Below are 23,762 nucleotides of genomic sequence, written 5' to 3'. Positions count from 1 at the left end.
GCAATTGGTTGGAAAAGATGCTAATGGACAGGGAAAATCTCAGTTGTATTTATTGAAATATGATTCCAGGAACTCCTTTGCAAGGGTTGGCTAAAAGGCAGAAACGCAGTGCAGGCAGGCCATTTAGTTCAGGCTTCTCTGTAAAGCATGGCTTACATGACAAGCTCCAGTTTAGAAAGAACTGCTAGGCTCTGTTTTTAAATTTGAGCCCAGATAGCCATCAGGAGTCCTTCTTGGTAGGTATCTTCTCTCTGAGGGTCCACATCCCCTAATTAAAATTCAGCATTTCCTTCAATTATGAACGTAGGCAACAAACCACAGGAGCTAGTGTAAGCTCTACCTGTTATTTTACTGTCAAAAGAAAGCACAGGTCTTTTCATATCATGTTGTAGGTTGTTGGATATATTGTAAAATATTGTATCACCACTTCAAATTTGTAAGTTATTAGACTAGCTGCTAAAAGCTGTTATATAAATCTTTTGTTATTGTATTCTATTTTCAAATTACTTTGAAAACTGAAGTCTCAATATAATTGATTTCTGTTGAAACCTTATGTATTTTATTTTATGCATTTATAAATATTATTCAGAGAAGTTTATTAGCTTCACTAGACTGCCAAAGGGAATTCAGGTGTGAAAAATGGGTGAGAACGCCTAGTCTAGGTCTCGTAAGGACTTTTCCATCCTAAACCACCCCCTCTTTTTGTTTTGAGGTAGTTCTCTTATAGTAACTGTTTTCCCTGTTTATCTCATCATTCTTGCACTTTATGTTATTTTATTTTTTGCTGTAGCTGACTCCACTGGAACCCACTCTCTGTATACAACCTACAAAGACTATGAAATCATGTTCCACGTTTCCACCATGCTGCCATACACACCTAACAACAAGCAACAGGTAAGAGACCCTCCTGTTACTGGGGTTGCTTCACCCTTGTTTGATTTCGTCCAGAAGCCTAAATGGCAAGTTTGTAAAATCTTAAACCAGAATTTAATGTTGCACCTGCCACAGCAGCGGGGAAACTTTGTACATTGTGGAAGTAAAATAGCAAATGAGTTGGAAACAAATGAAGAGACACAAATTCTGGGTTAACAGCCAGCTGGGTGGCTTTGTGAATTAATTGTTTGCTTTTCGCCCACGGAGACTGAGGTTTTTATGAAATCTGAAGAGAACAAGTTGAAATCATGCTGATTAGATGACTCTGCAGGGTTGCAAAGAACTTACAGGAGTGGGTGAAGTTTCATCTCGAGAGGCCAATGTACAGAACAGGGAAGTACTGATGTTTCATTTCATAGTGCAAAGGAGAAACTGACATGGAGAAAAAGTAGAGTAAGTGTCAGTGGGATCTCAGAAAAATGTTTTTTCTTAACATGTTTGTCACGAGATAGTAAGGAACATATATAACAATTGCATTTATGCATATCATACACAGAGTTTCTTTATAAAACATCTAAAAGCACAATGCCTATGGCTAAAATGTAGCCACTGAGAAACTACAATGTGGAGACTAAGAAGTGACAGATTATTGCAGAGCAAAGTGGAAACTAGCAGTAAGTATTGTTTTAGGGTATATGGTAGTTGTTTTAAACATATTTTTATAAAATATTTCAAAATACCAAACTGAAATTTAAAAGAACCAGAGCTACCCCCTTTTCAGTGGCTATCATAAACACAAGGAGTCCAATATTACTTCTGACCTTAAAATGGACTTGGATTTTGTTATCGTCAGATTTGTGCTGACAGAATACAGACTGCTGCAGAATGACTCACAGCCTCTCTCATAAAACTTAGCCAAATGCAGGTCTCATCTAACACTTTGTCACTGTGGGTTCGATTAAATCATAAATCTGGGTAGTAAAGTTTTGCCTCTTATGATTACCAAAGCAATCAAAATTAGGAAGCAAAGCAGTGAATCATCTATAACTCTGAAGTGAGCCAATTTTAAGATGAAGTCCCTGATCTGAGTTTGTTGACAGTTTGTTTTATGCAGATTCCAAGTTTTAGATTTCTCTGAGAGGAAAACGTCATGCTAAGAAAAATATACTAAACTTCTTATTCTGACCAGCAGAAGACAAAAAATTTCATAGCATTAACAAGTAATCTTTAAAGGGGAGAGAAAGGCTTATTCCACCTGATTATTAACAAGATGCAATTAATTGTTTATTTCTAACTAAATGAGTTGAAATGCTGAGAAGAGTGACTTGGCATTTAGGTGGACAGCTATCTAAATTATTTAATTTTGGAGTCCAATCAAGGCAAAAATATTATCTCCCTAAATTAGAACTAAAGAGTAATTGGTATTATATATTAAGAAATTTTAGCAATGAGGGGAAATTGGGACAACTGTAATAGAACAATAATAAAGAAAAAGACATTTTAGTTTTCTAGCTAAAGAATTTACTTCTATGTAGATTACTTTATGCTTGGTGGGAGAAAACACAGAGAATGCATCTTTTACCATCTTTTTGTGCCCTGACTGGTATGACTTAGTTGGTTGGGTGTCATCCCACAAAGTGAAAGGTTGCTGGTTTGATTCCCAGTCAGGGCAGGGTGCCCGGGTTGCGGGTTTGGTCCCAGGTTGGGGCTCGTGCTGGAGGCAACCAATCGGTGTTTCTCTGTCACATCAGTGTTTTCTCTCCCTCTTTTTCTCCCTCACTTCCCATCTCTAAAAAGTAAATAAATAGAATCTTAATTTTAAAAATCTGTTTGCAGGAATTTGTTTATAAGTATTTTCGTTATATTTAATGTGGGATGGATAGATAGATTTACTTCTACTTGGGCCCTTTATTAAGATATTAATATTATATATCAAGCCATCATTTGAAGACAGAATGTATGAAAAAGACAATGACATCGTGTAGGCAGCAGTGACATAATACACAGACAAACCGTATGTGCTTTGGTATGTCTGTGATCCTGAGTGGATTAATAATCTTTAACAATGGGTGTATTCTCTGTGGCAATCAGTACAGACCAGCCTTTATGTCCGTAACTTCCAGTAGTATGTCATGTTTAGAAATGAAGTAAGTGGCCTCATTAGAAGTTAATTTGGGATGCTTTAAAAACCCGAAGGTTAAAAGTACATTTCCTGAACATTCTAACCCCAGTTCTCAACCCTAGTCTGAAAGACCATTGTTTCTCTCAGCTGGCAGCCAGTACTAGATCATTGATTTCACTGGTATGTACTTGGTGTATGTAAGTTGGAGTCACTGAGGAATTTTTTTTTAAGTTTTATAAATGCAAGCTTGTGTCTAATGGTGGATAATTTATATAAAAGTCATGTTATTTTCCTTCTTATAAAAGCTTCAATATAATAAATATGAGAAATACAAAATTTGGTTAAATTTTCTTCATAATACTAAATTCAATTATCTAGTAAACGCCTTCTGAAAAGGCATGGCCTGGGGTGACCCGGGCGGGTGGCTGAGGTTGAAAGCCACCTGTCCCAGACACCACTTACGTGCGACAGGAGGTGGTTTCAGGCAGCTTTCCTGCTACTTACAGAAGCTGCTTAAACTTGAATTTTAACCTGCTTTTTACAAATTCCGGAATATGGCTAATTTCTACTTTCCCAGTTTGTGACAAAAAAAGTATATCGGAAAACACCTTAGCCCTGTTTCTTTCAATGAAGGTAATTAAAGCAGAACATAGGTTGTGCTGTAATTACTTCAGCCATTCTCATCTCTAAAAAAACATTTTCCCTATGGCAAGGTCCCTTCTTATATGAAAATGGAACAAAATTGTTGTTATGGAGACTAAGGACTTAGAAATGCTGGTACTTGGCATAATATTGGATAGATCTTTTTGAATCAGCTATATATGCTAGGCAAATTTCAGAATATTCTTTTCCATATTTTTCCTTCGATGGAATAAAGCAGGCTAAATATTGACAATAAAGATTACCTATCCTAATATGTACTGATTAATAATTAATGTTTTTAGCCCTGGTTGGTGTGCCTCCGTGGATTGAGCACTGGCCTTCGAACCAAAGGGCCACTGGTTCAATTCCCAGTCAGGGCACATGCTTGGGTTGCAGGACAGGTCCTCAGTAGGGGGTGTACAAGAGGCAGCCACTCATTGATGTTTCTCTGCCTCTCTTTCTTCCTCCCTTCCCGTCTGTCTACAAGTAAAAATAAATAAATAAATGAAAATTAAAAAGAATAATGACTGTTTTAAATACTGTTACATAAGAGAACTGAGGAGGAAAAAGCAAAATGTCATTTATGTTTGCTTATTTTTTCCACTTAGCTCCTGCGGAAGCGGCACATTGGGAATGATATTGTAACAATTGTTTTCCAAGAGCCTGGAGCACAGCCATTCAGCCCGAAAAACATCCGATCCCACTTTCAGCACGTCTTCGTCATTGTCAGGGCTCACAACCCCTGCACGGAGAGTGTCTGTTACAGGTATGGGCGCTGCCCCAGAGGCTGGGTGGGCCTTGCCTGGGGCACACCGACGGCCCCACCCAGCTCTGCTCTCACAAGGGGTCGTAGGAGGTCTCTTACTGTTTATTTTTGTCTTAAAACTATGTGTGCTGTTGGTTTATTCACATGGTGACGTAACCTGATGGCACTGGCTTTCCCCAGACGTGTTGGTTAGACACCTGCCGTTTCCATTTGCACCTCCTCCTTAGGTGGTATCCTCCATCCCTGCCATCTGGGCACCACCTAATTACTCATACTGCTAATTATATTTTGCTTTTGGCATGGTAAGAACAAAAAAGAATGATCATAGTAAGTAGGGAAGAGGAGGTGTTTTTTTTTTTTTAATTACTAAATATTTAAAGAGCCCAAACACTTGCTGGGGACTGATTCACTCCAAGATTTCTGACTGCGATATTAGAGGCCTTTCTATACTTTATTAGCGTTGGGTGGGATTGTTTCAATGTCCCTCATTGACCCAGTCTCGTGAGTCTCAGAATTCAGGCATCTGTCTGCAGAGGCCTTTGCGAGAATACTGGAGCGGTTTGGTGTTGAGAGGAAGATGCTGGGTTGACAGGGGGGTAATGCCAAAAACCAGAGGTGAGAGGACATTCTGGCCTAGTTAATACGATGTTTCTAATAGGAACCTACCCTTTCTTTTTTTTTTCCCCCTACCATTTCAAAATGTGAAGTTTTATGATATCTTTCAGTCCCTAAAGTTTGGAAAATGAGGCTCGGTTAATTTTGGATATTTGTTTTTGAATTGCTAAAGCCACCTACACAGAAAGTGGCCAACACAGATTGGTAATTGGACTGTTGTAAGATCCACAACTGTCTCATTCTAGGTGTAATGCAAGTTCATGACAGGTGTAGAGCAAGCAAGTCCAAAAAGCAAAACAAATGAAGGTTGCTGTGGATTACTGCTGACTGTCCACGTCCTCGGACACTCCACAGGTTCAACGTGTGTTGAGCTCTTATTGTGAGCCCTGCACTATTTTAGGCATTTTACGTGTGCTCCCTCATTTAAAAAACCAGTGAGGTAGGTACTGTTCCCATCTGCATCTTTAGGTGAGGAAACCTAAGCGCATGGGGAGAGGTAACTTGTCTGAGGACAGCTGGACCTGGGCAGAGCTGCAGTTCCCATGCACCAAGTCTCTTAATGCCTCACTCCTGTGCCTTGTGAAGCAGGGGTCTGCTGCCCCTGCTGCTGACTTACCAGCTGGGTCTGTGGTTTCCCAGGCTCAGGGGTGGAACCATAAACAGGGGAGACCTAGATCTGAAGCCTCTTCTCTAGAATATGGCCTCTGAAAGCTTCTTTAGTTAGGTGTGGAATAAAACTAGGACATTTGAGGTAATTGGAATGGGTAACTGTTTGCATTCATCAAATACCCCAAGCCATGGAAACATACCAGGTACTGGGTTCCTGCAAAGGATTTCATGCTACTTTGTAGATGGAAAGCTAAACCTTTTAAATGATCATTAGGGAGTTTGGGAATGTGGGAGCCTATGCAGTTTCTATTGGATACCAAGACTTTCATTCAAAAGTCTTGGTACCAATAGAAATACAATGCAAGCCACATGTAATTATGTAGTTTTAATAGCCATGCTTTTTCAAATAACAAGAAGTGGGTAGAATTTTAATGGTATATGGTTTTGATATATTTTTAGTAATATATTTATTTACCTGATAATACCTAAATATTCCAACAAGTAATTTTTTAATTTTAAAGTTTTTGAGATACTTAAATTTTTGGACTAAGACTTTGAAATCTAGGGTGTATTTTAGACTTACTGCTCATCTTAGGATACTCAGTTTTATTGGAAATAATCTGTATTTAGATTTCTTAAAATTTGCAATTGGAAAAGTAAATTCACATACTCAGATTTTTCTATACATGCTTTTTAAAAAAGCATTTTAAGTAACTGAATCAAGTGTCATTTTTTGAAGTTTAGTATGCTTTAGTATTCCCTGGCACACTAGCCGCGTTGGAGTGCTCAGTAGCCACACGGGGCCAGTGAAAGTCTAAACGGACCGATAAGGAGGGAAGTCCCCTCCGCCTCCTCCTGCACTTGGCCAGATGAGGAGGTGATACCTCTTTGTTCTCCTCAGGCCCGCACCTCCCACCCCCAGCCCAATAATCATGGTTTTTGCTATTGTCTTATTTTTCATTTGTTGCCTGGAGAGCCTGTCTCCTTAACCCCATGTGTGATGTGGGGGCCCCTGCAGGAGGACCCTGAACACCCCTGCTGCAGACACGCAGCTGGTCTGGAATCTCCAAGGTGCCACGCTTGTTTGAAGACCCAGTTCACTGCTTATGAACTGAACTTTCCCCTTTTGTAAGTCCAAGCCAAACAGTCAGTTTGTAGCATCACTGAAGGAATCACGAGAAACTGTGCCAACTGAGGTAGGCGTGTTTCCTTGGGGACGCGTAGTGGGGTCAGGAGAAGTTTGACAGCCCAGAAGGAGGGCACATCTAGCATGGTCTTTAATGCCGGGGGGAGGGGACTGGAGGGGTTTGTCTTCCTGTGAAAAGTACAGTATTAGGAAGTAGAATGCAAAATTTGTATCGGTTTTAAGATGAAATGTGGGTTTTCAAAGAGTTTTCATACCTGTGAGTTTTCTCACACTTCAGCCACTGCCCAGCCTCCTAGGGATATGAACTTACAGACCTCTTTCATCAGGAGTACTTCAGTTGAAAAGTTCAGCAATGCATTGACTTACACTAATTTTAATTCTTTATACTTATACTAATATTTAATTTTATTAAATTTTATTTATTTAAATTTATCTAAGTATCCCTAAGTGATGTAGCGTCGTTGAAATGCTTTTTATCATTTAAAACTCCTGTTCCTCACTTTCTCCACTGTGAGCACTGACATTTGTTTACCGACATCTACTTGGTGCCTGCAGTGGAGAAAGTGCGAAGTTTGTTTTCTCGAAGGAGCTTCTTGCTATAATTGTGCAGAGAAGCGTGGGAGCCGTACAGACCTAAGTCATAAGAAATGTTTAACGAGAAAATGGGGTTTGGTGTGTGCTTCCAAGCACAGATGGATGGAGTTCAGTGGGGGAAAGGCCTGAGTCTAGTAGTGGCCAGCAGAACGTGCAGGAGTGCGGCCCCAGGAAGGGGGCAGCGCAGGAAGAAGCCTACCACTGTGGGAAGGCTCGTGAGCCAGTGGAGACCCTTAGAACGCCAGGCCATCCAGTAGCACCGTGTAAACAGAGTTTTAGGAAAGTGTATCCAGGGTAACCACACACGGTAATCTCAGGAAGACAAATCTAGAACTTACTGTTGTTATTCGTTTATTTCTCACCGTTCTTGACAGCCCTTGTCATGTATGTGCCGGGCACTCTTCTCTGCCTGGGATGCAACAAGGGAACCAGGAGAGAAACATCCTCGTGGTAGATATGGAAACGAGGCCCTGAGATGGGTGTTCTGTCTCCCTGGAAACTTTACGTAGGAAAAACTGACTAATTCAGACTAATCCCAGAGGCCAGCTAACTTTGAGTAGTAGACAGAGCCAAGAACTAAGAAATTAATCACCAAGTCTGTGTACTAAAGCTTATGCCCATACCCGGTAAGAGAGCCTCTGGTCTCTGTTATTTTATTTGTGCTATTACAGTGGGCTTAATTGTTTGGTCCCAGTTGATGGAGCAGGTTAAAAGCAACAAATCAAAAGATAAAGGAGCTGTTTAGTGGCAAGGATGTACAGAAAATATCAGTAAGTGATGGTTGATAAGAGAGATGCAAAAAACCTCTTCACATCAAAAATACAAATTCAGTAAGCACCACGGTCTGGGGTCATTTGGTTTGGGAACAACCAACCAAATGTACATGGGGGCTTCACTGTGCAAAAACAGTGCAAATTTATTTTTCACCTTAACAACTAATGAGTTAATGGATGTAGGCATTAACATGAAAGGCTACTGCAAATATCACCAAAAGAGACAAATGTCACCTAATGGGAGAACACAACCCCGTGAATGAATTGGTCCTGTCCCCACTCTACCCCCCCCAGTTGACTCTGAATCTGATCAGACCTCTAGAGAAGCCACTCATAGGAAATACACAAGGTAGAGCACGTTTGTATTCCGCACATTCAGACAAACAGCCCCACTTCGTTGATAAATAAATTACAAGAAATAAGAAAGAGAGGCGGAAGGGAATAAACAGAACAAAAAAATTTAAGATAAAATTAATTGCAATGTGTTGGCCTCATTTGAAACAAAATGAGACCAAAAGGCTGTTAATAAATCTTACAATGTCTTAATTGAAAATTGGAACATTGATTCACCATTTGATGAAATTAAAGGATTACTAATTTTAGAACTAGTACAGTAATGTGTTTATAATAATGACCCTGAGTCTTTTAAATAAATGTTAAATTACGGTCAGTAACTATGTTTATAGGAAGGTAGGAATATGCTATTACTCCTCTCAGAAAGATTTCCATATCCAGTGGTTAAAATGTAATACATGTTGAAAGGAGTTAGTATGATGTAGCCCAGAAAGCACTTGGAATCAGACCAGACTGTTAAACCTCTCATATCTTAAATTTGCCTTCCTGTGCAGTGGACGGTTGCTTGACATCTTAAAATCTCCTAAGTATCTCATGTAGGCAGGGAGTGTGCTGTGTGCACATTAAGTGCCCTGTACTTTTTCTTCTCTTGAAATAAATAAATAAATAAATAAACATGGAAACTTCAACTAGCAGGAGAAATCAGAGTGGGTCAGGTGGTGGAAATGTCTTTCAGAAGTCTATTCCAAGCCATAGATAATTAGCATTCCTGTTGTCCAATGTAGCTGAACTTCCTGAGACAACGGTCTGCACCTGTCATCCTTCGTGCATCCCTGAACCACTCAGGGCGAAGTGCAGACCGTAGCAAAGCCTACAGCACGGAGTCCTTCAGGTCTAGCCTCTCCTGTCTCTCAGCCTCCCCTGGCCCCCCACTCTCTCATTCCAGAGACATGTGGCGCTACTTAGAGCTCCCAGAACACGCTGTACTCTGCCCCTCCTCTTTGCATGTGCTGCTCCGAGGGCAGGAATGCCTCTCCTCACACACACTCCTGCCCCTTTTTCCTCGCATGAATTACTGCTTTTCTTTTTTCTCTGGAGGGCTCCCCTTACCTCCCAGGACTAGCAAAAGTGCTTTTCTGAAGCATTCCCAGTAGCACCTTGCACGTACCCGGGGGAGCACGCAGACCGCCGGATAGGGCCCCCACCAGACCTGGAGCTTCGGGAGGGCTGAGCCTGTGTTGTCTCATCCTGGATCCTCGACATTCGGTGAATGGCTGCTGAGAGAAGTCACAGGCCCCCAGACAGAGAATAAGGGCCACATGCTTGTTCTGCCACTGGCCTTTTCTGCCCTGCACCCAGCTCTGCTTTCTTAAAATCTGGACGTCTGATCTGGACTCCAAGAAGGGGAAACTTCCCTCTACTGTTTTAATGCTAGATCCCTTCATTTTAAATTTTGAGCTGGGACTTGTTTGTTGCTGTTCCCATGGTGTTTCAGGAGTTCAGGTGTCTTATTTTTACTTTTTTCCATTGAGACCTCTGTCCAGATGTGTCTGTAATATTCCCATGTACTAATTTGAAATTGGTTCTGTGTATCAAGAACTGCTACTTCATCCAAGGTCAGCAAATGTTACACGGTCCAGGCCCACTAGATACAGCCTAAGGGTGGTCTCTTTGGCCACCTGATTCTTATGGATGGTCCCTTTTTCAAGTATATCAAGACTAGGAGGTTTAAAAATGTTCTTTCAGGGAAAATAAGTGTGGTCTTGTCAGAGAGCAGGCTGCTGACTGCCCAGGAGCTCAAATTCCAACCCTGGCTCTCTCTAACAGGCTCTGGGCAAATCATTTTACGTCTGAGTCTGTTTCCTGGCGAAGTGAAGAGTTTGTGCTAGCTGTTCAGATGCAGGTTCAAGGATATGTCAAATGAAAGAGACACAGAACACCTTCCCAGTCCCTCGGTCATACTCCAAGATTTTGGAGACAGAACATACTTTGTGTTAAAAGGAACACAAATATTCTTCAGTAGAATGCAAAATTAAGATGAATTTTAAGATGGAACTCAAGATTTTCTTGGCCGAGTTTGAGGAAAATTGAATTCTCTAAGTTTCCTTTCCCTCCGGTGCTCACTTTCCATGACTGTTTCAGCCTCTGAACTTCTGTCCGTCTGTGTCCTCTAGGTAACCCTCTAGAGTAGAACTTCCCAGTTCTCAACAGTTCCGAGTAAAGAAGGCATGACTGTAATTTTTAAGAATGTGTTATTTCTCCCCCCTCTTTTTTATTGTTGTTCAAGTACAGTTGTCTGCAGTTTCCCCCAACACTCTCACCCACACCAGCCATCCCCGCCTCCCTCCCTGGATCTGCACCCCCCCCCCACCGGGCTGTGTCTGCGCGCACGCGTGCTCTGTATGTGTCCTAAGGTGATAGTGTCACATACATGAGAATGCCAAGCAGACGCCTTTTGGAGTCTGCTTTCTAAAATAGCAAGAACCATTTAAAATTAATACATTTTAAGTACCTAGATATAGCAAACTGAAATTCTAGAAAGGCTTCTTATATTGACAAAAATATTCTTTCTACTTAGTTTTAAGCAGCCTTAATATCAAGCATTCAGAATTCGTGGCATGTAACTCAATGAGCTTTTAACCTTGTAGATAACCTTGAAAGTTAGATTTACCCAAAACAAAACCCCTTCTTTGAAAAGAACATTCTAGGGTATCATCTTCCTCATCTTCTTCAACAAGGATTCTATTTCTAATGATGTAAAGCTGATTTTAGTGTCTGTATTTACGTCCCTAGCATGGTGAATCAGTGATAATTATAGGTTAAGGATTCAGCTCTTTTCCTCATAGTTCATTCTAGAGGCTTCTAATTATTGCGGGGTTTTCAATATATGTTTGTCTCAAGTTCTATCAGTTAATAAATAAATCTGTAGAAAGCCAGTGAGTTTAAGGGGGAAAGTAGATGGATGGTGCTCATATTCATACCCTCTGCTAAGTATTTTCCTCTCCTTATTTAAAATAAAACCACAGCTGCTTCTTGAGAAAAAAATTATTTGAAGTGAAATTAGCAAGAAAAGAAATCGCCAATTTAAAAATGAAAGATGTTAAATATTTCTGGATTCTCCCAGGATTCCTCTTAGAAAAACCAGCAAATCAGAATTTTAGCATCTTTGCTTGACTTAAAAAAATGTGCTCAAATTTAAATTATACAGCTGTCAGTATTTAAGCCAGAGAGTTCACAATAGACAGGAAAAATTGCCTCTCTAATACTGGTATAATTAGGCTCTAATGCATATGGAGGTCTCTGAGAGTTCTTTCTCCAGCTAAAAAGATGGAGTGTTGCTGCTGCCTTTCTCTGTCATGAGATGAACTAGGTAGTCTTTTTTTAAAAATAAAAAGTACATTTCTGGAACAAACAGGCCATTCCATGGCATTTTTGACAAAATATATAATTTATATCCTGAGGTTGCTGTTTTTAATTTATTCTGTTTTCACAAGTAATCTTTTTTTTTTTGTTGTTTTGAAAAACAAAGCCAAGTAGATAGAGAGACAGACAGATAAAATAATGAAGTAGAGCTCTTCAGTTTAGTTTGAAAGATGCTGTATGTGTTCAGGGGGAACTCCCATTCTGGGAGTTCAGAAGAAACAGGTTTTGTGTTGCTTTTCTTATATTCAGTACAATTATATCATCGACTCGCTTTTCAATAATTAAGTGGTTTGAAGGGCGGGGGGGTGTCTGCCCTGCCCCGGTCGTCACTGCGGTCCCTCTCAGACTGTCCTGCATGTGCTCAGGGAACATGACATTGGGCATGTGGCCTCTTGGTTGTCGTTGAAGTTCTGTTGTTGTTATTGTTGTTTTAGGGTGTTTTTTCCTTTCAGAGATTAAAAATAATGGATTATACAGATGTTTACGTGATCCTTTTCTTAGGCCCAGTTTCAGCAATATACAGAAGTGACTGGAACGTGTTTTCTTAAGTCAGTCTTGCGTAAAGGAATGGGAAAAGGGAAATATTCTCCTCACCAACAAATTGTCAGACACCAAAAGTGAATGTGGGCCAGAAAAATAAGGTTTTAAAGCACTGTTGCTGTTACTAAAAAGATCAAAGTCACTTTAATATCTTACTCAAATGTCAGTTTTCATTTTTAAATTGTGCTTTTGGTTTGTTGCATAATGCCTGACACATAGGCCAACAAGAAATGTTTATTTAGTTAGAAAGAATTTTAATCCATGTCTCTTATGTCATGAGTCTTTTGATATTTTCATGGTAAGCTGTTCACTTTTGGACATCATATCTAAAATGGAGACCATGTTAATGTTCTTTTAGAATCTATGTTTGTTCTGGAATCTGTTTGATCATGTGATTATAGTAACACTCCTTGGAAATAATCAGTAAGTATTTATTTAAAATGCTGTCTTTTATGAAGACTGTGTCAGTAAATTTTTTTTCATGGAGTTACAATACAGTTGGATTACTATGGCTAATGAAAATAACATTTTAATTTTAACTTTTTTTGGCCTAGAAAAAAATTGTTCTATAAATTCTAAATTAGGTTGAATGAAAAGGTGTGCACATGTTAAGTGGAAATGTGCATTATTTCTTGTGGCACAATGACAGTTCTTTTCCTTTTGAGGGACATCTTAGTCTTGGGTAAAAGTGTGTTTCATTCTCAGGCTTTGAGACTGAGAACTGTTGACCCACCCCTTTCTCATTGATCTTTACTTTTTTTCCCTCTTAGTGTGGCTGTCACCAGGTCCAGAGATGTGCCTTCCTTTGGACCTCCCATCCCCAAAGGGGTCACTTTCCCTAAGTCAAACGTGTTCAGGGACTTCCTTCTGGCCAAAGTGATAAATGCAGAAAACGCTGCTCATAAATCAGAAAAGTTCCGGGCTATGGCGACACGGACACGCCAGGAATACCTGAAAGATTTGGCAGAAAAGAATGTCACCAACACCCCTATTGACCCATCTGGCAAGTTCCCTTTCATCTCTCTGGCCTCCAAGAAGAAGGAAAAGTCTAAGCCATATCCAGGAGCCGAGCTTAGCAGCATGGGGGCCATTGTGTGGGCTGTCCGAGCCAAAGACTACAACACGGCTATGGAGATAGACTGCCTTCTAGGGATCTCCAACGAGTTCATCGTCCTCATCGAACAGGAAACAAAGAGTGTGGTTTTCAACTGCTCCTGCAGAGATGTGCTAGGGTGGACCTCAGCTGACACCAACCTCAAAATCTTCTACGAGCGAGGGGAATGTGTTTCCGTGGAGAGTTTCATTAACAATGAGGATATCAAGGAAATTGTCAGAAGGCTGCAGGTGAGTCTTTTCTGCCCCCCTCACCCACATGTGGTTTCCCTTTTACAAAGCTTTCGGTACAGACCAGAGCCACGTTTCTGAAGCTTGTACTCTTTATTAGGGCCTCAGGGAACTCCCCTTGCTGATGTGAAGCAGCACCAAACTTACTTTAGAATAAGCTGGGAAGCCACACTGAGAGAGAGAGAGAGTGTGTGTGTTGGAAGCCCATGTGCATGTGACCGGATCCCACTGCCCTGGTGACTGATGAGCTGATCCGGCCAGTCTGTTTTAGTTGTTGCAAAGAATCGTTTGATTGGGCATCTGCTGCTTTGAATTTTTAAGGACAAAATGACTAGCAAAATAAGGTTTCTCTTGTCTGCCAGCTCCTTGCAGGTCTCTCTTTGAGGTTTCCTTGTAACTTCAGTGGAGCTGTTGAGTTCTTTGGATGCAACAGTGTGTTGCCTTTGGCCTAATGAGTGGAGACTAGTGAAGGGAAGTAACCAGACGGCTGTCCAGCTGGCAGTAGGGTATTTAGAAATGACTCTGCTTACACTGTTTTGCTAGTGCCATGTCTACCACTGAGTGCCCTCTTTCATTAAACCGTGCTGTCTTCTGTTTCCTCATCTAGTTTGTATCAAAAGGTTGTGAATCGGTGGAGATGACTCTGCGCAGGAACGGGCTAGGACAGCTTGGCTTCCACGTCAACTATGAGGGCATCGTGGCGGACGTGGAGCCCTACGGCTACGCCTGGCAGGCGGGGCTGAGGCAGGGCAGCAGGCTCGTGGAGATCTGCAAGGTGGCGGTGGCCACTCTGAGCCACGAGCAGATGATCGACCTCCTGAGAACGTCCGTCACAGTGAAGGTTGTCATCATTCCCCCCCATGATGACTGCACCCCACGGAGGTAGGTCTGAGTTGGCAGCTGGGAGCCTGGGAGCCCAGGGCCTGGCCCGTGTGCCATGAAGTGCTCCGGCTGGCTAGGGGAGTAGGGTGCGATGCTGGACGTTCTGTCCATGGAAAGTCTGACTCAGGACACAGCTTCCTTTTGGCATGTGGCAGCAGCAGCTGGAAAGAATGACTAACTTGGACCGTTCCCAGGATTTACAGCTCTCAATTTATAAAGTTGCTGTTGCAGATAGAAGAGTCTGGTAATAGCCACCTTAAACATCTTGCACCAATAGCTGAGAAACATTGCATACTTAGCATAAAAGATGCTCAGCACCACACATGGTCAGACTCTTTCCTTTTGTGTTCTGTGACACACTCGTTCTTCCGAACCTCCCATTTGTGCCCATTGCTGTCCAACATTCCAGATGCTGCTCTGACCCTGGCTATCTCAGCCGGGGGTGCTGAACGTGATTGACCAGGCTTTTCCCTGACTGCATCTGTGTGACAGGAACTGGCCTCAAATGAGCTGATCCTGCTCTTGGTCCCTTGGCTGTTGGTTCTGGCCTTTTCCCAGAGGGAAGCCCACCAGCTCCCTGCCCCTCCTAGCTGCTGCCAAGCCGGCAGTGCTGTTGAAGATTTAATTTCTCTGCCTCTGAGGAGGTTTCTTGATAGAACAAATTTAATCAACTGTTTCTTTTTTTCCTTTGGGCACACAAATGCTATTTTTGCTAGTCCCCCCCCCGCCCCCCCCCAACTGTTAACTTACTTTGAACCCATTATTTTCTAAGAGTTTATCCTAATGTTTGTCAGTGACTCACTAGGCCTTCTAAAACCAAGACAATACTCCTTATCTTGTTTATTCTCCAGAACATGACCCGTTGCACCTGAGCTTTCAGGATTCATGGACATCAGGTGTTGGACTGTCTGGGAGTCACAGTGGGTCATTGGTGTCGTTTAAAAAATAAGCAGCAATGACAATCTAAATGTACTTCAGTTCTTCAAACCAAATATTACATACCAGACCGAGGGGCGTTCCCTAACACTGCTGACCTCCTCGGTGGCCCGGAGACTCGAGTGCCTCTGTCAGAGTGTGGTGAAACCCCTTGGTCTAGCAGCTTGAAAAGGTGCTCTGTTTGGATGATTGAATTTCTCTGGAAACCAGAATATATACCACGAGCTTTTTATCTGAGCTTTTTTCTGGGGTGGAAGGAAATATTCTAAAATTGCCTTACACACATTCCCTGCCTTTGAGTTAATCAGGTCTCTTCTGGTTCCTTCAAGCACATCCTCATTGAGCGTCAGCGTTTCGCTGAATGGGATTCAAGAATGGTTGCTGAGGTGTATCAGAAAGGGGGTTCGAGCCCTGGCTGGTATAGCTCAGTGGATTGAGCACTGACCTACAAACCAAAGAATCGCAGTCCGATTCCCAGTCAGGGCATATGCCTGGGTTGCAGGCCAGTTCCCAGAAGGGGACAACCATACACTGATATTTCTCTCTCTCTCCCCTTCCCTTACCCTCTAAAGATAAATAAATAAAATCTTTAAAAGGGGAGGTCGGTTCTTACACACCCGCCGCTGCTCTGCTCTTGTCTGTCGTCTGTCCCTTGAGCTCCTACAGATTGCCGCCTCTGTGGCCTCTAGACAGGCAGTTATAAACTGGAGAAGAAACCTGGCTTTGTAACTTCTCAACCTTAATTGCATGCGGTTGAGTTGTAGCTACAAGTCCAAGGACTGATGTATCCGAAATGAAGCCTGCAGATCCCGTGCCACCATCTTGTTTGTTCAGAGGTCTTTCCCTTTGTTCCTAGTCCCCAGTACTGGGGGGTGGGAGGCCGAGGAGGAAATAGGTGTGTGAACACGTGTGAGGAAACAGGAGGGAGTGGGCAACACTGTGGGTGGTCGTTCCTGGGAAGATGGGCCCAGGGGCCTGGCCCTGGGTAGAGGGATCTGTGAGAGGAGGGTTTATCTACCGTAAGATACTGGACTAGGTATGTCTCCTGTGGTGTGTTGGTAGAAACAACTAACACTTGCTGAGTGTCCAATGAGCCAGGTCCTGGAAAAAAGCACTTCTACATGGGTTAGTGCCTTTCGTCCTTGTAACAGCCCTGTGAGGTAGTACTGTTAATACACTCAGTCAAGCTCTTAGCTGCTACTTTGTATGCTTGGGGTGCAGATCCTTTCCTCCTATACCAGCATAAGCAAGGACTTGGTGAACTGGCTCTCTGTGGGCTAGAAGAACCTTGATTTGGAACATTTGCGATTACTACCGTGGACATACTCCCATTGCAGCCAGTTCCAAGCTACCAACCTGACACCACTGAATGCAGAGTTGGGGTATAGGCTGCTCCCTCCCACCCAACCCAGAATGAATGAGCTGTATTTGTCAGCTGCTCCCAACACTGCTTCTAACTCTCTAGCTGTCATCCTCTCTACCCGTGGGGCTGAAAGCAACAGGACCGAGGGTGTTAGGATGCAGGAGGCCAGGCTGGGAGGAAGGATCAGTGCGGTGCACAGTGCCTCGGGCCTCGGAGATGCACCCTGCCCCTTTCACTGCAGTTTCCGTCAGAAGGGCCCCTGCTGACCTTGTGAGCAGGTGTGACGTGATGCCACAGATGCCGTTGAGGACTGAAAGTCCTGCTCTCCCCATCCCTCCTTCAGACCGACTTCAAGAGAACAGTTGAAGCATTAGCACCTTGCTACAATTTTCAGCAAAATAGGATAATTCTCTTTTTACCCTGTCTCCTCCCACTTCACACTCCCACTTTTGTTTTCCTAACAACTAATTAATTATTCTCTTCTTTGACGAGTCACACTCGCTCTTCCAGTTGTCACTGCCGTGCTGGGCGAGGCAGCGCAGGCTCCTGGAGGCACCCTGCACCGCACCCCCCCCACGCACCACCCTCTGCACAGGATCGCCAGGCATCAGAAGAGGTGATCTGGTGATCAGACATAATTACGGACACCCATGTATGTTTACATGGGAGAGTCATTAGTTTTGGAAAGGCAGCGGCTTTTTAATGAAAAAATCCAGTTTAACAACAAAGTGAAGCCCAAATATAAACTAGGGCTCTTTTCCCTGTTCTCAGGAATTTTTTTTTTTTAAAAAGACCCCTCTATGAATATTTTTTGAAGTAAAGTTTTTTAAGGAGAAAAAGGGATGGGGAAAGTCTAGCAAACTTCCCGAGCCCCTCCTGTGTAGGGGGCTTTTTAAGGAAATCTTCACAGCAACCTTATTCCCAGGAAAACAGTGCCAAGAACGAGGTTGCAAAAGGTTCCATAGCTGCCCAAGGAGCCAGCCCACCAGCCGCTGCGGAAACAGGTTGGGTACTTACCTGCAGACTTCACTAGGAAGTTTGCCCCTGGAGAGAGACAGCAGGCTGCCCTAGGGGCCCCTCACCCCTGTCCATCACAGACCCTGGAGGCCATGACCAGGGTTGATCTGTCTGTGTCAGCAACCTCAGAGTCTTCAACAGGCGTTCTCTTGGCAAGAGGAAAAGTACTCAGAGAGCAGACTAAACTGCCATGATGCTGCCGCGATGGTGTTGCACGGGAGGGAGCAGGGACTCCATGCTGGGGCGAGCTGGTGGCCCACAGTCGGTGAAGAAAGCAGTCACGGGCCATTCAGGAGGGGGAGCGGGAGGCAAGTTACATAAAGGGACCAAATTACCTTGTAAACAAGAATGGGTCACAAAGGGTTTTCTTTATTTTTAGAAAATAAGTATTTCAAAATGCAAAAGCTAGAAGGGCAGCTGTTAGAGATCATCTGGTTCAAATCTCTCATTTTTCAGATGAGGGTAAGTGTTTTTCCTGAGCCAAAGTCACGTGGCTTGTCAGGGACAAGCTGTCCTCAAACACCTAATTTTTCTGAGTCAAGAGTCCATTACAATGTTTTTATTCAATATACTGTTCAAGTGTTTTTCTGTCTGTATTCCTTAATGTCTTAAGGAAAAAGGTGAAGATACTAGGTAATAAGAAATTAAAGGAAACAAATAATTTTTTAAAAACTGAAAGAAAAAGGAGATAAAGCAGTGTTTCAGTTAACTCAGGGTTTCAGCATGTCACCATGTGTCACATTTAGCTCTGGATTTATCATTTCTGTTGGTTGTAGTTCTTTACAGATTGCTGGATTTTCTATTTTGTCATAGGCTCTGCCCTGAGTGAAACATGGTAAGACACTCTGAGGTGAAGAAATTTGGAGACTCGGAGTACAAGTGTACTTTCATTAGTGACTGCACTAAGACTAACCAAAAGTAGATTGATTCTGTGAGTTCAAATCCTGGCTCTTCTACTTCCTAGCTTTGTGGTGCTTGGCAAATGAATCTTTCCAGGCCTCCATTTCCTCTCCTGACAAATGGGGGCGATGATTTACATGCTTCAGAGAGCTGTAGCGAGGCCTGATTGGTGCCTGGTCCGTGGAGAGCCCTGAGTGTTCTAGTTACTGTTGTTCAAGACCAAGCTTTACTTGGGACGACACACTAAAAGTCCCTCTAGGGACTCTCACACGTCTCCGCTTTCATTTCTGTTCTTCAGTGTGCGGCTCACTTCTAGATTCTGCGTATGATTCTTACATGTCCCAGAAATCAGTAAGTGATGGGCGGGACCCGCGCGTGGTCCTCCCCGTGCTGGGCGGCGGTCAGAACGGCAGGCGGCTGGGCCGTGGCTCCTGGAGGTTTTGTCTGCAGTCCCTGCGCCTGGATCTTCCCTCCTCACTTAGGTTTTGTCACACTGCCCCTAATTAGAGGATGTGCAGAAGGTTTCTGGTTGTGTATTAAACGAGACAGAAGTGCAGTATAGACTATACAGAAGACAAAAATCTTTGGCTAATGGGTTCTTTTAACCAGTTTTAATATTAAATGTTTGGCTATGTAGGGTTAACCAAAGTTATTCAATTAATTTTACCTGTTTTACTTTCCCTTTTTGATGTGGTGCTTTCCTTTTTTTTTAATTGCACACGTGGCGCGTCCCTGTGGCTCGCCTTCCGTTTCTGCTGCAGTGTCTTGCACGCTCCCTCTGTCGCGCGTGCAGCGCCACCTGCAGGGGCTGCTTCCCAGCCACCCTGACCTTCCCTTTCCAGAGCTCCCCGCCTCTTCTCAGTCTGGGGAATTCCTTTAGAAAGAAAGGCTTTTTTTTTTTTTCATTTAGTGATAAAATTCAAAACACAGTTTGAGTTAATGCTTTAGTGAGAATAAGGTTTGGGGGGGGGGTTTGGGGGAGGGTAATTTGTCTGTCAGTAAAGTCAATGGTTTCGTGATCTTCCCGGGGTGGTTTTGGGTGAAGGGAGCAGCAAGTGGCCTTCCCCTTTCCTGAGGTTTGGGTTTGGGGTGGTCACACCGAAAGGGCTAAAGTGACAGAAGACCTTTCTGCCAGCCATTCCTTCGCCGCATGAGGCGAGCCCGGCTGCGGGAGATGTGGAACTTGGGGCTGCGGGGCGGGCGCGGGGAGGGAGGCCTGAGTTCAGACTGTGCTTCGTTCCCTGATAATTTGATAATTGCAGAATTTCTGTAATTGACGGTTTTTTTCCCTCTGAGATAAATTTGGCTCTCAGTTTGGACTTCAGGAGTTCTCCCCACTTTATTTTTTGATTGTCAGCATCCGCACAAATTCGGAAGGAACACCCCTGTACCTCCCCAGCCCCCAGAGAGGGGCGTGCAGCGCTGCCTGTGGGTTTCCTCCAGGCCGTGTCCTCAGGGTGGGCTCCCTGCCTGTCAGGCTGCCCTGGTAGCCTTCCCTCCTCAGGGCTCCACACCGACTCCGTCCCCCGACCTGTCCTCACCCCTCCTCCCCCTGCCCTACTGAGGGACCCTGGGCCTCTGTTTTTCAAGGATCCCATGTCTCAGACTTAACGGTTGGGGTTGAGCGAAGGAAGTGTAGGACTTCCCAGGGTTCTAGTTTTTGAAAGGAAACTAATTATAGGGCCCAGTGATTAAAACAAGTTTCGAAACAGAGGATGAAGTGTTTGATCCGTTTTGACTGTTAATGAGAAGCAGCGTGATTGCACCAACAAGGAAAAACAATTAATTTTCCTTCTCTCTGCCCTTCCCCTAACAGGAGTTGCTCTGAAACCTACCGCATGCCGGTGATGGAGTACAAAATGAACGAAGGGGTTTCCTACGAATTCAAGTTTCCCTTCCGAAATAACAACAAGTGGCAGAGGAATGCCAGCAAGGGGCCCCACGCTCCCCCAGTCCCCTCGCAGGTGCAGAGCCCCATGACCTCGAGGCTGAACGCTGGGAAAGGGGACGGGAAGATGCCCCCTCCGGAGAGAGCCGCCAACATTCCTCGCAGCATCTCCAGCGACGGGCGCCCTCTGGAGAGGCGGTGAGTGCGCCCTGGGCGGTGCGTGCCAGATCTTTGCCCCTGGTTTAAACAGCAGCAGGCACCTCCGCAGAGCTTTCAGGTCTTCCCAAGTTTCACTAGAAATTGAGAATTAAGGCTGAGATGCCCGCGCAAGCAGCTTTCAAAGCGTGGGAGCATCCCAGAGCCCTGAGGATAAGGGATCTCTTCTCATGTAGCATTCGGCTCCGCCTTAGGGTGTTTGTGCTCTGCTCTTTCGCTTCCACGTGGGATCCACAGAAATCGTCGTACACACTCGGTAGCCATGTGGATTGGAACTCAGTACATGCTCTGAGGTGACATTGACCATATTATCATCTTTGACAGCCTTCATTTTGGGGGGATAAGTGATGGAATAGCAACAGAATACAGGATTTTGGTTGAATATTTGTCAGTTTGTTAATAAAAAATTGTGAGAAATGAAAAGAACCAGTATAGCATAAACAGATTTGCCAGTGCTCTGAAAGAAGGGAAAAGTAGTGGGTATGTTAAAGCCCTCCGTCCTGAGTGAAGTAAGCACAAGAAAGAGGGGTTGAGGGGTCCCGGGAGGGGAGAACCGAGCACTGAAGATTCGCTCACAAACGATAACAAGGAAGCCTAGCACATTTGTCTGGAATTCATGTAAAACAAAGCACTTTGAAGTAGAATAGGCCAAAAATTAAACTTGATTAAGTACTTTTAAAATGCAAATAAAAATTGGCTCTAACGTTTTAAATTGCACTATATATTTGTTGCCCCTGCTTACCTCTGTACTGAAGAGAGCAGTTTACTTTAGCGACCTGCTCGTCACCTGCTAGGAGAAGCCAACTTCCCTCTGTCCATCTGAGCTCCTTTCCCCATCACCTCTGCTTGTCTTGAGCTCATCTCCAAACGTGCCTGTGGCTCCTGCACTAGGGAGGGGTCAGGAGCTTCAGCTGGGAGAAGCCTTTGTCCCAGGAGCTGGGCGGGGTAGAAGGAAGGTCCCTGTGGAGCCAAAATGTGAGCCTGGCTCATCTGAGCAGCAGGAAGTAGGGCCCACAGCAACGGGGTGGTGAGGAAGTTAGGTCCTAGTGATGCTTAAACAGTCATTGGTTTGAATTATGAGCAGAAAACTGGTAGTTTTAAAAATCACACTATGTTGTCTTTTATCTTAGTCTAAATTTCAAGCTATTGCATAAAAACATTGTCACTTAGTTATTTCAGAAATACCACAAAACCATGTATAAATAATTTAGTAAAAAACAGACAAACTAAAAACATGAGTTGTCTTTCCAAAATTCTTCATTTAATCCTGGAGACTTATTTACAGAGCCTAGCTGTTTATCTCAAATGATTCCTCTCCCAAAGTAGCTACGTTTCCATCTGGACTCCTCGTTTTCATTATTTCCAAAGAGGAAAAACATCCAAGAGATCTCTGAATAAATTCTTTGTTCTACACTTTCCCAAGATGGCCCTCTCTGAGGGGTGTGCTAACTAGAATTCATGTTTTGGCCTGCATTTTGAAAGATGGACCTAGGAAACCATTGTTAAGAGAAGAAGCCGCTTTTCCTTTCAATGCTGTTTTCTCTCCAGAACAATCACCGGGCTTTTACAAGTGAAATTAGTTTTGTGTTATTTCCCTTACACAATCTTCCATGTAACACAATAGCAGAATATATTTCAGTCCCACATCGAGTATAATTTCTGCAACAGCAACCAGATTGTTGCTGACCACACTGACCTCCCAAAGTGAAAATACGTTTTGTAGCTAGTTACCATCCTGTGATACAGGCAGCCTTTAGTGCTAGACAATGCACCAGTTCCATTTTTTCCCAGATGGAGCTCTTTGAGTTCCAGGGCTTATTTCTGCATGTACTTGTGTCTGCCCTTCCTCTTAACCCCACCCAGAGGAAAAGGAATCTCAGGGGTGCTCACCTTCAAAGCCTGTGACTCTCTGAGCCGTGTGTAGATACAGGGGCGGAAGTGAGGCCGGCAGTGTTTGGGCAGAAGTTTGACCTCAGTGCCCCCCTCTCAGGCCTTAGTTGTGGGTGTTCTCTAGGGCCGTGGACTCGGATTCCAGATGGTATGATGGAGGGTGTGGGTGAGGTGGAGAATCCTAGCCCTGTGTTTTCAAGCTATTCAGGTTTTTTGGCTCACCTTCATTTTGAAGAATATGAGAATTTAGACGGATTTTCTTCTTTTGTAAAAATTTAAGGGTTTGATTTCCTATCCCATTCTGTATGTTTAGTAATACAATATTTATTTTTATTTATTTTTTATAATCTTGAGGATATGTTTTTTACTTCTTTTCTTTTTTTTTTAAGAGAGAGAGAGAGGAAAGGTAATGGAGAGAGGGATGTCTGTGTGAGGGAGAAAACATCAGTTGCTTGCCTCCCATACATCCCCTGGCCAGGACGCACCCACAGCGTTTTCTGGTGTACGGGACGATGCTGCAGTCACGTGCGCATCCCAGCCAGGGAACACCGTTCTATTTTCTGAATTTTAGCTCTGGTCGTATGTAGAAGGTTATAGTTGAGAAACTCTTACTACTACTTCAGGAATATTCAGGTGTAGGATGGACTTGTGACATCACCAGGAATAATTCCTGGATCCTTTATGAATCCACAGATTCATAAAGGTTACGTGAGAATATAATTTCTTCCATAAAATATACTAAATATAGATGAAATTTTAAGCATTCCTTTTATAATATTCCTGAGAACCAAACACCTCACTGAGACACAGAAGTGAGGACACATCCATTTGATTCCCCCCTTCGCACCAGCCCTGCCCTGGGTACCATTGACGTTGGCAACTGGGCGGTCTCCTACAGTGTGGTGAGGACCTTTCCGGTGAATCACAA

The 23,762-nt window shown here is 43.5% G+C and overlaps 1 protein-coding gene across 9 annotated transcripts in view; it reads left to right on the top strand.

The window, feature by feature from the left end:
• The window catches only part of SIPA1L1 (signal induced proliferation associated 1 like 1), a 328,871-nt gene that overhangs the window by 245,756 nt on the left and 59,353 nt on the right, over positions 1-23,762 (top strand). For all 9 annotated transcript variants that reach the window (XM_037031572.1, XM_037031571.1, XM_037031573.1 and 6 more), the window contains 5 exons: positions 791-894; positions 4,246-4,403; positions 13,169-13,742; positions 14,350-14,624; positions 20,657-20,926. In XM_037031572.1, coding sequence (XP_036887467.1) covers positions 791-894; positions 4,246-4,403; positions 13,169-13,742; positions 14,350-14,624; positions 20,657-20,926 — 1,381 coding nt within the window. The remainder of the gene's footprint in view (positions 1-790; positions 895-4,245; positions 4,404-13,168; positions 13,743-14,349; positions 14,625-20,656; positions 20,927-23,762) is intronic.

Source organism: Sturnira hondurensis, unplaced genomic scaffold, assembly GCF_014824575.4.
Source record: "Sturnira hondurensis isolate 20B ecotype Veracruz unplaced genomic scaffold, ASM1482457v3 Scaffold0021143, whole genome shotgun sequence".
In the NCBI taxonomy this organism is placed as follows: domain Eukaryota; kingdom Metazoa; phylum Chordata; class Mammalia; order Chiroptera; family Phyllostomidae; genus Sturnira; species Sturnira hondurensis.
This window is presented reverse-complemented; position numbering and strand designations above follow the sequence as displayed.